The following is a 15,000-nucleotide window of genomic DNA, read 5'->3' as shown; positions in this document are numbered from 1 at the left end:
CACCACCAAAAATCTGACCCTTTGCGCTTTTTTGTATGTTTTTGTGTTCAAGTTCACGTTTTGAAAAAGACACTTGATGACCAATCATAAGAAAGAAGAGGCAAGACATCCAGAAAACAGTATCGCTAGCAATAACAACTAGAGAGCACAGACTTCCCACCTTGAATGCATTTCGTGGCTCTGTGCACGCCAAAATTGTATGATTCTTTGGCCCATGCTACACCCCTCCACTGGGTTTCATGAAAAGCTGTCCAAAAAATGAATGGAGGTGAATGGCCGGCCCGGCCGTGTTTAGGCGGGTCATGGACCCGTCCCATGACCTGGATCTGCCCCCCTCCCCCACCACACACACACACTCATCAGCCCCAACCAGCCAGCCCCCACCCCACCAGGGGCCCAGTCCTCCCCACAGCCCCCCCCCCCCCCACTGCAACACAACCTCTCACCATCCTAGAGAAGGATGTGAACCGTCTGTTCAAGAGACAGAACCCCCGCCGAAGCACTGTGCTGATCAGCTGTTCCCAGTGTTCACTGACATCTTCAACACCTCACTAGAGACATGCCATGTTCCAGCCTGCTTCAAGACCTCCACCATCATCCCTGTCCCCAAGACCTCCACCATCATCCCTGTCCCCAAGACCTCCACCATCTTCCCTGTCCCCAGGAAAGCAAGGATCAATGGCCTCAATGACTACAGGCCTGTCGCCCTGACCTCAATGAAGGTTTTCGAGCGCCTTGTTCTGCCACATCTCAAATCCGTCACAGACCCTCTCCTGGACCCTCTGCGGTTCCCCTACAGAGCCAACAGGTCAGTGGACGACCCCGTAAACATGGCCCCCCCACTTCACTCTCTAGCACCTGGACTCAGGAGGCCCCTACGCCAGGATCCTGTTTGAGGACTTCAGCTCTGCTCTCAACGCCATCCTCCCGTCCACTCTGGAGGGCGTGCTCTCCCAGACGCCCGTGCCCGACCCCACCTGCAGGCAGTGGCGTGTTTAGGCATGGGCAACATGGGTAGCCGCCCCACGGCATCTCGGGGGGATGGCATCTCGGGGGGGGGGGTGGCATCTCGGGGGGGGCGGCAAGAGGAGCAGAAAAAACTCCACGAATCTCCGCGACTCTGCGAAGTGAACCGGTACACCGTCCCCCCCCCCCCCCCCGTCAACAAATCGCACGTCAATCACAATTGCCTGTCAGCACCCCACACCCCCCACCCACACCCCCCACCACGCTCAACAACTTGCTGACAGTTTATCATTCACAATCGAAAAGCCTTAAATCTCAACGCGTCAGCGCCGCCGTAGCGGGGGGGTTCGCCCAGGGTGCCATATAAGATAGAAACGCCACTGCCTGCAGGTGGATCACAGACTTCCTGTCTGACAGGAAGCAGCACGTGAAACTGGGCAAGCGTGTCTCTGACTCCAGAACCATCAGCACAGGCTCCTCCCCCCCAAGGCTGTGCTCTTTCCCCTCTACTCGTCTCCCTGAACACCAACAGCTGCACCTCCAGCCACCGGTCCGTCAAGATCCTGAAGTCTGCAGACAACACCACCCTCATCGGACTCATCTCTGAGGGCGAGTCCGCCTACACGTGGGAGGTGGAAACACCGAAAACACAGACAACATTCCCTCTCACCCTGCGCTTCCGTTGGGGTGGATGTAAATATGTAGGGGAAAGTTGAGAAGTTGGTGCTGCTAGCTATTATCATATATGTATGTACTGTATAGTAGCCTATAAACATAAAATCAGACGGCAAGAAGCAGAGCGGAAACATGGCTACCTCCGACAGCACCGAGCTGGAAAGGTCTGTTTGTTTGTCTGTCAGCAGGATTACAGAAACACTACCAGAGCGGTTACAGAAACACTACCAGAACGATTACAGAAACACTACCAGAATGATTACAGAAACACTACCAGAACGATTACAGAAACACTACCAGAACGATTACAGAAACACTACCAGAACGATTACAGAAACACTACCAGAACGATTACAGAAACACTACCAGAACGATTACAGAAACACTACCAGAACGATTACAGAAACACTACCAGAACGATTACAGAAACACTACCAGAACGATTACAGAAACACTACCAGAACGATTACAGAAACACTACCAGACCGATTACAGAAACACTACCAGAACGATTACAGAAACACTACCAGAACGATTACAGAAACACTACCAGAACGATTACAGAAACACTACCAGAGCGGTTACAGAAACACTACCAGAACGATTACAGAAACACTACCAGAACGATTACAGAAACACTACCAGAACGATTACAGAAACACTACCAGAACGATTACAGAAACACTACCAGAACGATTACAGAAACACTACCAGAACGATTACAGAAACACCACCAGAACGATTACAGAAACACTACCAGACCGATTACAGAAACACTACCAGAACGATTACAGAAACACTACCAGAACGATTACAGAAACACTACCAGAACGATTACAGAAACACTACCAGAACGATTACAGAAACACTACCAGAACGATTACAGAAACACTACCAGAACGATTACAGAAACACTACCAGAACGATTACAGAAACACTACCAGACCGATTTTCATCACGCTTGATTAAGCGGAGTAACATAGGCCAAGGAAGAGCCTGTTAAATTTGGGAGCGTATTTATTTTTCACTTTCGTTAGCATTGCGAGATAGAGCAACCCCGGTGGTAATGTTGTGGGACTGACAAATGAACCAACACACAAAGACCATTTCAATATCCCCCCAATTTAATTGGTGAAATGGGTGTTGATGATATAATAGGATAACTGGGGGTACAGGCATACCTCCCTACAATGAATGCTCCATATGTCTAGAGGGGGGGGGCGTGGGACTTCCCACCATCATGTCCAGCATGATATCGCTTAGCAACATTAGATTACATGCTCAATGAGCCCTCCTTGATGTGTGGCAAATTCATAAAGGTCTTCAAATGGAATCAAAATGTGGCTTGTGGCACTTCTCACCTCATAGCCGATCTGAAGGCAGCGTGTCAGTATCCTCCCCTTTATCTGCCAGTACTAGACCTACAGTACACACTAGAACACTAGACCGACAGTACACACTAGAACACTAGACCTACAGTACACACTAGAACACTAGGCCTACAGTACACACTAGAACACTAGGCCTACAGTACTACACTAGAAAGAACCATTTTGACAGTAGAGGAACCCTTTGGTTCCAGACAGACAGTGTTCAGTGCTGTTTGTAATCTTGGTTCCTTCTGATCTGAGAAGGGTTCTTTTTTTACAGAGGGTTCCACTACTATTACAAATGGTTCTACTGTACTATATAACTCTTTTTTCAGTCAGCAGGCTGGCCTTATAGGCAGTACTTATTTTCTTTAGCCTAACACTCACACTGAATTGCCATTTCCTTTCATTTCATTGTTTAGTCTAAACGCGCTCTCATTGCAGAAGTTTTCGGAGTTTTCTGATTTGTCATCGCATTCAAAGGACGCTGAGCGACCTGGTTGGAATTCCAACCGAGAGATCTCTCTGGACGAGAGCAACACCGGACCCTGAATCCCAAATGAAAGTGGTCGTGCGATTCGGGGGCTGGAGCCAGGGTATATTTTCTAGGAGTGTAGCCGAACTCCGCTATGTGTGAATGAAGTATAGCTACCTGGAGAAGGGGAGGGGCCATACCTGTGGTCTGGAGAAGGGGAGGGGCCATACCTGTGGTCTGGGGAAGGGGAGGGGCTATACCTGTGGTCTGGGGAAGGGGAGGGGCCATACCTGTGGTCTGGAGAAGGGGAGGGGCCATACCTGTGGTCTGGAGAAGGGGAGGGGCCATACCTGTGGTCTGGGGAAGGGGAGGGGCCATACCTGTGGTCTGGAGAAGGGAAGGGGCCATACCTGTGGTCTGGAGAAGGGGAGGGGGAGGGGCCATACCTGTGGTCTGGAAAAGGGAAGGGGCCATACCTGTGGTCTGCCGGAGCTCCTCACACAGGCTGATGTGAGGGAACTGGAGCATTTGTTTCCATTTCTTGCTTTTTCCTTTTCTGGTTCCTCCACCACCTGTGAAAGAAGAAGCTTTGATGAATGAAGGAGAGAAGCATGGAGATGACCTGTCGGATGGCCGCTCGGACAGGAGCAGCATAGAGCAGCACAGGGTGATGGGTTAGTTATAGCAACAATAACACGCTTATAATGTTGAATGTCTGTCCTTCATGCCTTTATAATGTTGTATGTGTTGTGTATCTAAATATTTTCTGTTCTGCACTTGGGCAGTGTTTTATGTTCAAATTTGCCAAACCATTTAATTTAAAATGGATGGTGGGCAATGGAAATGATACCAGTAATACCAGTAATACCAGTAATACCAAATTGTTGTGACTCTGCGTTTCCTTGCCTCTGGGTCAGTCCAGCACACTGGCTACCTACTGACCAGTCCAGCTTCTCAGGCGTGCTCTGTGTGCTTTTGGATACAATTCAGCTTTATCTGGGATCTTAATAAATCAAGCCCTTAGACCTTAGTGAAAAGTGCTATACAAATAAAATGCCTTGTTACTATTATTATCCAGGCTATTAAACTTTATAACTGTGCTTATAACATAATACAGTTACATCATTAAAATATACCTGTAAGCAGGGATGTGGGCGCCAAGCAGTTTAGCTGCAAGCAGCCAAGGAATCAGCTAGACTGACGTGGCGACATGAGACATGTTTGACAAGGGTCATGGATGGTTCTGAGAATTTGAAAAGTCAGACATATGGTTGAACGGGATTCGATCTCTTTACCTGCTGCTTGCAAAGCTGACATGCTAACCACTGTGCTACGCCGGATGTTGCAAAAGTGATTCTCCCTAGTCCACAAGGCATGTTAGCCTTCCCTAACCCCCCGAGTCTGAGTCCTGAGCACTTAATTAATGTCAGCTGGAAGAATTGCTTCCTCTCGGTTGAGTGAGGGGGGGGGGTGTCGTCGTTTAAATTGGCACATGGCGAAAAGTGTACATAGCATAGCTCAACTATTTACTTCTTCAGAATCCAGACAATCATGCAAACATTTCCATGTATAATATGTCATTCGGTCTTCAGAAGTGTAGGAGAGGTGACGACACAACACTGATTCTGTCATTTTCTAGAGTGTGACTCAATGGAGGGGGGGAGTCATCATTCGAACTGTCACAGAGTGAAAAATATACATCGGAGAGCTTAGCTTTTTTGATTTTATGAATCCAAAGAGTCGTGTGAACGTTTTGATATATAATATGTGTATGAGCAGAATTGGAAGAGGGATGGCAGTTTAGAAAATGTGTGACTTTTTCCAAAATGCGCCTTTCACAACTCTGAAACTGGCGAAATTGTGCAGAAGACAAAAAGTGTTCCTTGCATTCTGCAATCAAACAAATGAAGTAATAATGAAACCATGGGGTGTTTTGAACTTAGCATGCGCCATTGCTACCATCATTTTGAAGATTGGACATACAGTTCAAAAGTTACTGGCATAAACGCAACTCCAACTTTGACATGCTGGTGGCGCTAGAGTGCACGAGATGTCAACATGAGGTTTGGTGACAGATGTCATGGGTATGTCCCGGGTGAGTGTGCCAAATGTGGTGTTGATAGATTAAAACATTACTTAGATATGACCCCAGTTCCTGTTTTGCAGCTTTTCTGCCAATTTTGATTGGCTGTCACGAGAGAATGCAGTGGATAATCAAAAATCCCTGTAGATGTTTTGTAGACATTGGTGTATAGATGACATCCACCAATTTTCATGCAGATTGGTGAAAGTTTCTAGGAGGAGATACATTTTAAGGGTTTTGCACATCATTCAAAATGGCGGAGAATCCAAGATGGCCACAATGACGTCATAGAGTGCATTGAATCCGGCTTGGGCCAAGGAATTGTAGGACACCTGAAGTTTGAAAATTGGACTTGCTGAAGAAAAGCTGCATGCATAAATGCACCTCCAAATTTGACACATTGGTGGCGCTAGAAAGGGCGAGGTGTGGACATGAGACTTGGTGAGGAGGTTCAGGGCACTGTCCCGAATGAGTATGCCAATTTTCAAAAACTTTTGACCATAGGGTTCTATAGGCTGCCATAGACTCCCATGGCAGAAGAAATAAAGAAATAAAGAAGAAAACGTACAAACACAATGGGTGCTGCAGCAGCTGCGCTGCTTGGCCCCCAATAAAGTATGTCATATAGTTTCTATCTCAAAATTAATAACTGTTGAGCTGTTCATGACATGAAGCTTATCTATTAGTTTACATAGGAAAATACTGTGTGTGTGTGTGTGTGTGTGTGTGTGTGTGTGTGTGTGTGTGTGTGTGTGTGTGTGTGTGTGTGTGTGTACAGGCTTTAGTGTAGGGCGTACACAGCCCAGTACGATAAAAGAGATAACGCAACTCAACTCCTCTCCTTCCCTCCCCTCCCCTGGACAGTCAGTCGACTGACTGACTGACTGACTGACTGACTGACTGACTGGTTGACTGACTGACTGGTTGACTGGTTGACTGACTGGCTGGCTGACTGACTGACTGACTGACTGACTGGTTGACTGACTGACTGACTGACTGACTGACTGACTGACTGACTGACTGACTGACTGACTGACTGACTGGCTGGTTGTCTGACTGATTGTGAGCAGGGACCTACAGTATAGTACTGTTGTCTGGATTGTCTTAGTGTTAGACTACAATGGCAGAGGAGAGGGAGAGGGAGGAGAGGGAGAGGGAGAGAGCTCCAGACCAGAACACGTGGAGAGGGCCCTGGTATAGATGTCCTGGTATAGATGTACTGGTATAGATGTCCTGGTATAGATGTCCTGGTATAGATGTCCTGGTATAGATGTACTGGTATAGATGTATTGCTATAGATGTCCTGGTATAGATGTGCTGGTATAGATGTCCTGGTATAGATGTCCTGGTATAGATGTCCTGGTATAGATGTACTGGTATAGATGTGCTGGTATAGATGTACTGGTATAGATGTCCTGGTATAGATGTACTGGTATAGATGCCCTGGTATAGATGACCTGGTATAGATGTCCTGGTATAGATGTACTGGTATAGATGTCCTGGTATAGATGTCCTGGTATAGATGTATTGGTATAGATGTCCTGGTATAGATGTACTGGTATAGATGTACTGGTATAGATGTCCTGGTATAGATGTCCTGGTATAGATGTATTGGTATAGATGTGCTGGTATAGATGTACTGGTATAGATGTCCTGGTATAGATGTACTGGTATAGATGTCCTGGTATAGATGTACTGGTATAGATGTACTGGTATAGATGTGCTGGTATAGATGTCCTGGTATAGATGTCCTGGTATAGATGTGCTGGTATAGATGTACTGGTATAGATGTACTGGTATAGATGTGCTGGTATAGATGTACTGGTATAGATGTACTGGTATAGATGTCCTGGTATAGATGTCCTGGTATAGATGTCCTGGTATAGATGTACTGGTATAGATGTCCTGGTATAGATGCCCTGGTATAGATGTACTGGTATAGATGTGCTGGTATAGATGTCCTGGTATAGATGTGCTGGTATAGATGTACTGGTATAGATGTCCTGGTATAGATGTCCTGGTATAGATGTGCTGGTATAGATGTATTGGTATAGATGTACTGGTATAGATGTACTGGTATAGATGTGCTGGTATAGATGTCCTGGTATAGATGTACTGGTATAGATGTGCTGGTATAGATGTGCTGGTATAGATGTGCTGGTATAGATGTCCTGGTATAGATGTACTGGTATAGATGTACTGGTATAGATGTACTGGTATAGATGTACTGGTATAGATGTCCTGGTATAGATGTATTGGTATAGATGTCCTGGTATAGATGTCCTGGTATAGATGTCCTGGTATAGATGTCCTGGTATAGATGTCCTGGTATAGATGTATTGGTATAGATGTACTGGTATAGATGTCCTGGTATAGATGTACTGGTATAGATGTGCTGGTATAGATGTGCTGGTATAGATGTCCTGGTATAGATGTACTGGTATAGATGTACTGGTATAGATGTCCTGGTATAGATGTACTGGTATAGATGTCCTGGTATAGATGTACTGGTATAGATGTCCTGGTATAGATGTCCTGGTATAGATGTCCTGGTATAGATGTACTGGTATTACTGGTATAGATGTACTGGTATAGATGTACTGGTATAGATGTACTGGTATAGATGTCCTGGTATAGATGTACTGGTATAGATGTGCTGGTATAGATGTACTGGTATAGATGTCCTGGTATAGATGTACTGGTATTACTGGTATAGATGTCCTGGTATAGATGTACTGGTATAGATGTACTGGTATAGATGTCCTGGTATAGATGTACTGGTATAGATGTCCTGGTATAGATGTGCTGGTATAGATGTACTGGTATTACTGGTATAGATGTACTGGTATAGATGTACTGGTATAGATGTCCTGGTATAGATGTGCTGGTATAGATGTACTGGTATAGATGTCCTGGTATAGATGTGCTGGTATAGATGTACTGGTATTACTGGTATAGATGTACTGGTATAGATGTACTGGTATAGATGTACTGGTATAGATGTACTGGTATATATGTACTGGTATAGATGTCCTGGTATAGATGTCCTGGTATAGATGTACTGGTATAGATGTACTGGTATATATGTACTGGTATAGATGTCCTGGTATAGATGTCCTGGTATAGATGTCCTGGTATAGATGTGCTGGTATAGATGTACTGGTATAGATGTACTGGTATAGATGTACTGGTATAGATGTACTGGTATAGATGTACTGGTATAGATGTGCTGGTATAGATGTCCTGGTATAGATGTGCTGGTATAGATGTGCTGGTATAGATGTGCTGGTATAGATGTGCTGGTATAGATGTGCTGGTATAGATGTATTGGTATAGATGTACTGGTATAGATGTACTGGTATAGATGTCCTGGTATAGATGTACTGGTATAGATGTGCTGGTATAGATGCCCTGGTATAGATGTACTGGTATAGATGTGCTGGTATAGATGTGCTGGTATAGATGTACTGGTATAGATGTACTGGTATAGATGTGCTGGTATAGATGTACTGGTATAGATGTGCTGGTATAGATGTCCTGGTATCGATGTACTGGTATAGATGTACTGGTATGTTTTTAGGATGAGTGGCGGAAATAAGCTTAGCTGCAATATGATGATACAACAGCCTATGAACTTTGCTAATACTACAAGCGTCTCCAGACAAGAGACATCCTGTAGGCTAGAGACACCAAAGCAGACAGGACACAAGTCCCACATTCAAGACATGAGTAGCAACCTAACACAGACCTCAACACAGACCTCAACACAGACCTAAATACAGACCTCAACACAGACCTCAACACAGACCTCAACACAGACCTAACACAGACCTGATGTGACACAAGTCCCACATTCAAGACATGAGCAGCTACGGTAGCACATTCACAATGTGACCAGGAGAATTAGGAGAGAGTCTAGAGGGAGGGAACCTTCAGCTTCCTTTAAAGTGTTAAGCCCAGTTCACATACAAGACTCGCAACGAGACCGGTTGCAACTTGCAACCACCTGCAACAGTAACCCAAAACTGTGCTTTGCGACGTTCTAAAACTGTTTCGTCACATTGCAAATCTTGTATGTGAACTGGGCTTTAGTCCAATTTATCAATACGCCACCTACATGTTATGGTTAAACTCCTCAGTAAACAAAACAACCACCCCCACGCCATCAACCACGCCCCACGCCATCAAACCGCTCACTTTCCAGGGGTGTAGCTGGCTAAAGCTGTGTCCATAGGAGGTGTTCACACTTGCTTATAAGTTAGAGGACCAGAGTCTTCAGAGTGGCAGGTAGCCTAGCATTGGGCCAGTAACTGAAAGGGCGTTGGTTCAAATCCCCCAAGCCAAGGAAAATCTGTTGCCGTGCCCTTGAGCAAGGCACTTAACCCTGATTGCTCTGTAAGCCACTGCGGATAAGAGCATCTGCTAAATTCTAACGTGAAATTAATCCAGCGAGCGGCACGTGAGGATGGAGGAAATACAGCCCAACGATGTAGTGACACCTGTGACCTATGACCTATGACCAGAGCAACACGAGCAGCACCAGCCTCCTCTCTGGTCAAAGTGGGCCATCAGGTCTGGGGCAAATACAATTATGCTCAAATCAAGCACACACTCAAATACTTAAGTAAATACATCTCCAACCTGTGTAGGCTGATTGATCCAGGTCTTCCACTCAAGCAAAGTGGCACATTCAGATTGACCTACATGGTACAGTAGGATGACCAGCTCTGGGAGGATGGTAAGAAGAGGAATAAGAGGAATCTTATGATGGCATAAGATCTGCTATTCAAATAGTGGTTGGTAGTGTGGATATTGACAGAACCTGTGGCTAACAATGTTCTTTGGCTATGGACAACAGACTCACATGGCCGGTCAACAGACTCACATGGCCGGTCAACAGACTCACATGGCCGGTCAACAGACTCACATGGCCGGTCAACAGACTCACATGGCCGGTCAACAGACTCACATGGCCGGTCAACAGACTCACATGGGCTGTCCAGGGGGTTGTTTATGCGTTGTGAGGTGTGACAACATACACAGTGATGCTTCGTCCGACCTGACTATGTGCTATCAGACACGATTATGACCAGTATTAAGAGCCTGACTGTGAATTACTGTTAATGCCTTGCCTGTCTGCACCTAAACACAGACCTAACACAGACCTCAACACAGACCTCAACACAGACCTAAATACAGACCTCAACACAGACCTAACACAGACCTAAATACAGACCTCAACACAGACCTAACACAGACCTCAACACAGACCTAACACAGACCTAAATACAGACCTCAACACAGACCTAACACAGACCTCAACACAGACCTAACACAGACCTCAACACAGACCTAACAGACCTAACACAAACCTGAACACAGACCTAACACAGACCTCAACACAGACCTCAACACAGACCTCAACACAGACCTAAACACAGACCTCAACACAGACCTCAACACAGACCTCAACACAGACCTAAATACAGACCTCAACACAGACCTCAACACAGACCTAAATACAGACCTCAACACAGACCTAACACAGACCTAACACAGACCTCAACACAGACCTCAACACAGACCTAACACAGACCTCAACACAGACCTCAACACAGACCTCAACACAGACCTCAACACAGACCTAAATACAGACCTCAACACAGACCTCAACACAGACCTAACACAGACCTAACACAGACCTAACACAGACCTCAACACAGACCTCAACACAGACCTAAATACAGACCTCAACACAGACCTAACACAGACCTCAACACAGACCTAACACAGACCTCAACACAGACCTTAACACAGACCTAAATACAGACCTCAACACAGACCTCAACACAGACCTCAACACAGACCTCAACACAGACCTCAACACAGACCTAAATACAGACCTCAACACAGACCTAACACAGACCTCAACACAGACCTAACACAGACCTCAACACAGACCTCAACACAGACCTAACACAGACCTAACACAGACCTCAACACAGACCTAACACAGACCATCACAGACCTCAACACAGACCTGAACACAGACCTAACACAGACCTAAACACAGACCTCAACACAGACCTGAACACAGACCTAACACAGACCTCAACACAGACCTAAATACAGACCTAACACAGACCTAACACAGACCTCAACACAGACCTCAACACAGACCTGAACACAGACCTCAACACAGACCTAACACAGACCTCAACACAGACCTCAACACAGACCTAACACAGACCTCAACACAGACCTCAACACAGACCTGAACACAGACCTAACACAGACCTCAACACAGACCTAACACAGACCTAACACAGACCTAACACAGACCTCAACACAGACCTCAACACAGACCTCAACACAGACCTAAATACAGACCTAACACAGACCTAACACAGACCTCAACACAGACCTCAACACAGACCTAACACAGACCTAACACAGACCTCAACACAGACCTCAACACAGACCTCAACACAGACCTCAACACAGACCTGAACAGACCTAACACAGACCTAACACAGACCTAACACAGACCTCAACACAGACCTCAACACAGACCTAAATACAGACCTAACACAGACCTAACACAGACCTAACACAGACCTAACACAGACCTCAACACAGACCTAAATACAGACCTAACACAGACCTCAACACAGACCTCAACACAGACCTGAACACAGACCTCAACACAGACCTAACACAGACCTCAACACAGACCTCAACACAGACCTAACACAGACCTCAACACAGACCTCAACACAGACCTCAACACAGACCTGAACACAGACCTAACACAGACCTCAACACAGACCTAACACAGACCTAACACAGACCTCAACACAGACCTCAACACAGACCTAAATACAGACCTAACACAGACCTAACACAGACCTCAACACAGACCTCAACACAGACCTAACACAGACCTAACACAGACCTCAACACAGACCTCAACACAGACCTGAACACAGACCTCAACACAGACCTGAACACAGACCTAACACAGACCTAACACAGACCTCAACACAGACCTCAACACAGACCTAAATACAGACCTAACACAGACCTCAACACAGACCTCAACACAGACCTAACACAGACCTAACACAGACCTAACACAGACCTCAACACAGACCTCAACACAGACCTAAACACAGACCTCAACACAGACTAGGGCTGCAAAATTCTGGGAATGTTCAAAGGTCGGAATTAACAGGAATTGATGGGAATTAACAGGAATAAACTGGAAATTTGGGGTTTATTTATAACTGTGTTTACCTTGTCACATACAGACATAAATATAAACATTTTGTTTTGTTATAAGCAGACATGCAGACAAACATTTCTAATACAAATTTTAAAAATTACTTTGACTTAATCTATTCATGAGTAGAACTTTAATGGATTCACCAGTTCTGCCGTAGTGTGCAGGATCTAGGAAATACCTGTGCATGTGATGGAGGAATGCACTGCACATGTGATGGAGGAATGCACTGCACATGTGATGGAGGAATGCACTGCCATGTGATGGAAGAATGCACTGCACATGTGATGGAGGAATGCACTGCACATGTGATGGAAGAATGCACTGCACATGTGATGGAGGAATGCACTGCACATGTGATGGAAGAATGCACTGCACATGTGATGGAGGAATGCACTGCACATGTGATGGAAGAATGCACTGCACATGTGATGGAGGAATGCACTGCACATGTGATGGAAGAATGCACTGCACATGTGATGGAGGAATGCACTGCACATGTGATGGAGGAATGCACTGCACATGTGATGGAGGAATGCACTGCCATGTGATGGAAGAATGCACTGCCATGTGATGGAGGAATGCACTGCACATGTGATGGAGGAAAGCACTGCACATGTGATAGAGGAATGCACTGCACATGTGATGGAGGAATGCACTGCACATGTGATGGAGGAATGCACTGCACATGTGATGGAGGAATGGACTGCACATGTGATGGAAGAATGCACTGCACATGTGATGGAAGAATGCACTGCACATGTGATGGAAGAATGCACTGCACATGTGATGGAAGAATGCACTGCACATGTGATGGAGGAATGCACTGCACATGTGATGGAGGAATGCACTGCACATGTGATGGAGGAATGCACTGCACATGTGATGGAAGAATGCACTGCACATGTGATGGAAGAATGCACTGCACATGTGATGGAGGAATACACTGCACATGTGATGGAAGAATGCACTGCACATGTGATGGAGGAATGCACTGCACATGTAATGGATGAATGCACAGTACAGGGTTGAAATTCAACTGAATTTGCATTAAATCAGGTTGTTTTAACCAAGATCATCCTGCAAGATCTAGAATTGCACTTTATGTTTTTTCTTCCAACTACATTTAAGTTCCCTGTTCTAGGGATCCATGGTGGTGTAGCGGTCTAATGCATTGTGTTCCAGGGTAGCTACTCTCCAGGGCCCGCTGGTCTCGCCAGGTCAGAGTATGGCCAGGTCAGAGTATGGCCGGATCCCAGAGGTAGCAGCCTATTGGGGCCCCGCTACCCGAGAGTGGTTAGTTTAATCTCGGATCGAGGGTTTGTCACACCACAGAAAACCCTGTCTTGCTTCGCATTGCCATCTGGGAACTATCCATTAGAAACTGTTTGGAGAAGGGCAGGCACTTTCATACATACTTGGTAGGTGATTGGATGAACCATCTGTCTATCACTATCTATCACAAGCTAACTTCAACTGCTCCTCGCTGTTGTCACACCTCAACCCTCCCAGAGTATCTGTTTGAAATGTCCTCATAGAATGCTGATTGACTAGATCCGTTTTCTGATCTGGCACTAACTGATCTCTATGGAGAGTATCCAGACTGATTTGCGAGAGAAACTGAATGTGAGCTGGCGAGATCAGGATGGTCTCACGAGGCTACCCTGTTATAGGCTTACTCGCTGAAAATAAGGCCAAAATTTCCTAAATTCCCAAACTTAATTTCCCATGGTAAATTTCCAGAAAGTTTCCAGAAATTTCCAGGAAATGTTCTGTCCCTTTGCAAACCTAACAGACACTGGAATGTCCTGGTAACACTGAAACGCCTCAGATCAGAGAGAAACTGCTTCTATTCCTTATGCTCCACAACATTAAAGGAACCAGTTCCAGGAATCCGAGAGTGTGCCTACAGATGGTTCCTTCTGAGAGGCCCTCGTGAGACTCGGGTCAACCACCCCAAGAGGGGAATGAACATGTCCCTAAAGTCAAACATTCCTGAGCACACACACCAGATGGGGGTGGTTTTATCACACTCTAACGATACGGTATAGATATATTAGACTTTTTGTACCACATGCCATGTCAACTTTTCTTAATAATTTGATTCTTTACTATATTGTGCGTGTTAGATGAGAAAGCACAGTGAATC

At 45.7% G+C, this 15,000-nt stretch overlaps 1 protein-coding gene across 1 annotated transcript in view; it reads right to left on the bottom strand.

The window, feature by feature from the left end:
* grk6 (G protein-coupled receptor kinase 6) overlaps positions 1 to 15,000 on the bottom strand; it is a gene marked incomplete at both ends in the record, with an annotated part of 75,860 nt that overhangs the window by 59,750 nt on the left and 1,110 nt on the right. Inside the window, one exon of the mRNA XM_084462668.1 lies at positions 3,963 to 4,058. Coding sequence (XP_084318794.1) covers positions 3,963 to 4,058 — 96 coding nt within the window. The remainder of the gene's footprint in view (positions 1 to 3,962; positions 4,059 to 15,000) is intronic.

The sequence above is a fragment of the Borostomias antarcticus genome (genome assembly GCF_949987555.1).
Source record: "Borostomias antarcticus genome assembly, contig: scaffold_224, whole genome shotgun sequence".
Lineage (NCBI taxonomy): Eukaryota > Metazoa > Chordata > Actinopteri > Stomiiformes > Stomiidae > Borostomias > Borostomias antarcticus.
The sequence above is the reverse complement of the archived record's forward strand: the minus strand, read 5'-3'. Positions and strand labels throughout refer to the sequence as shown.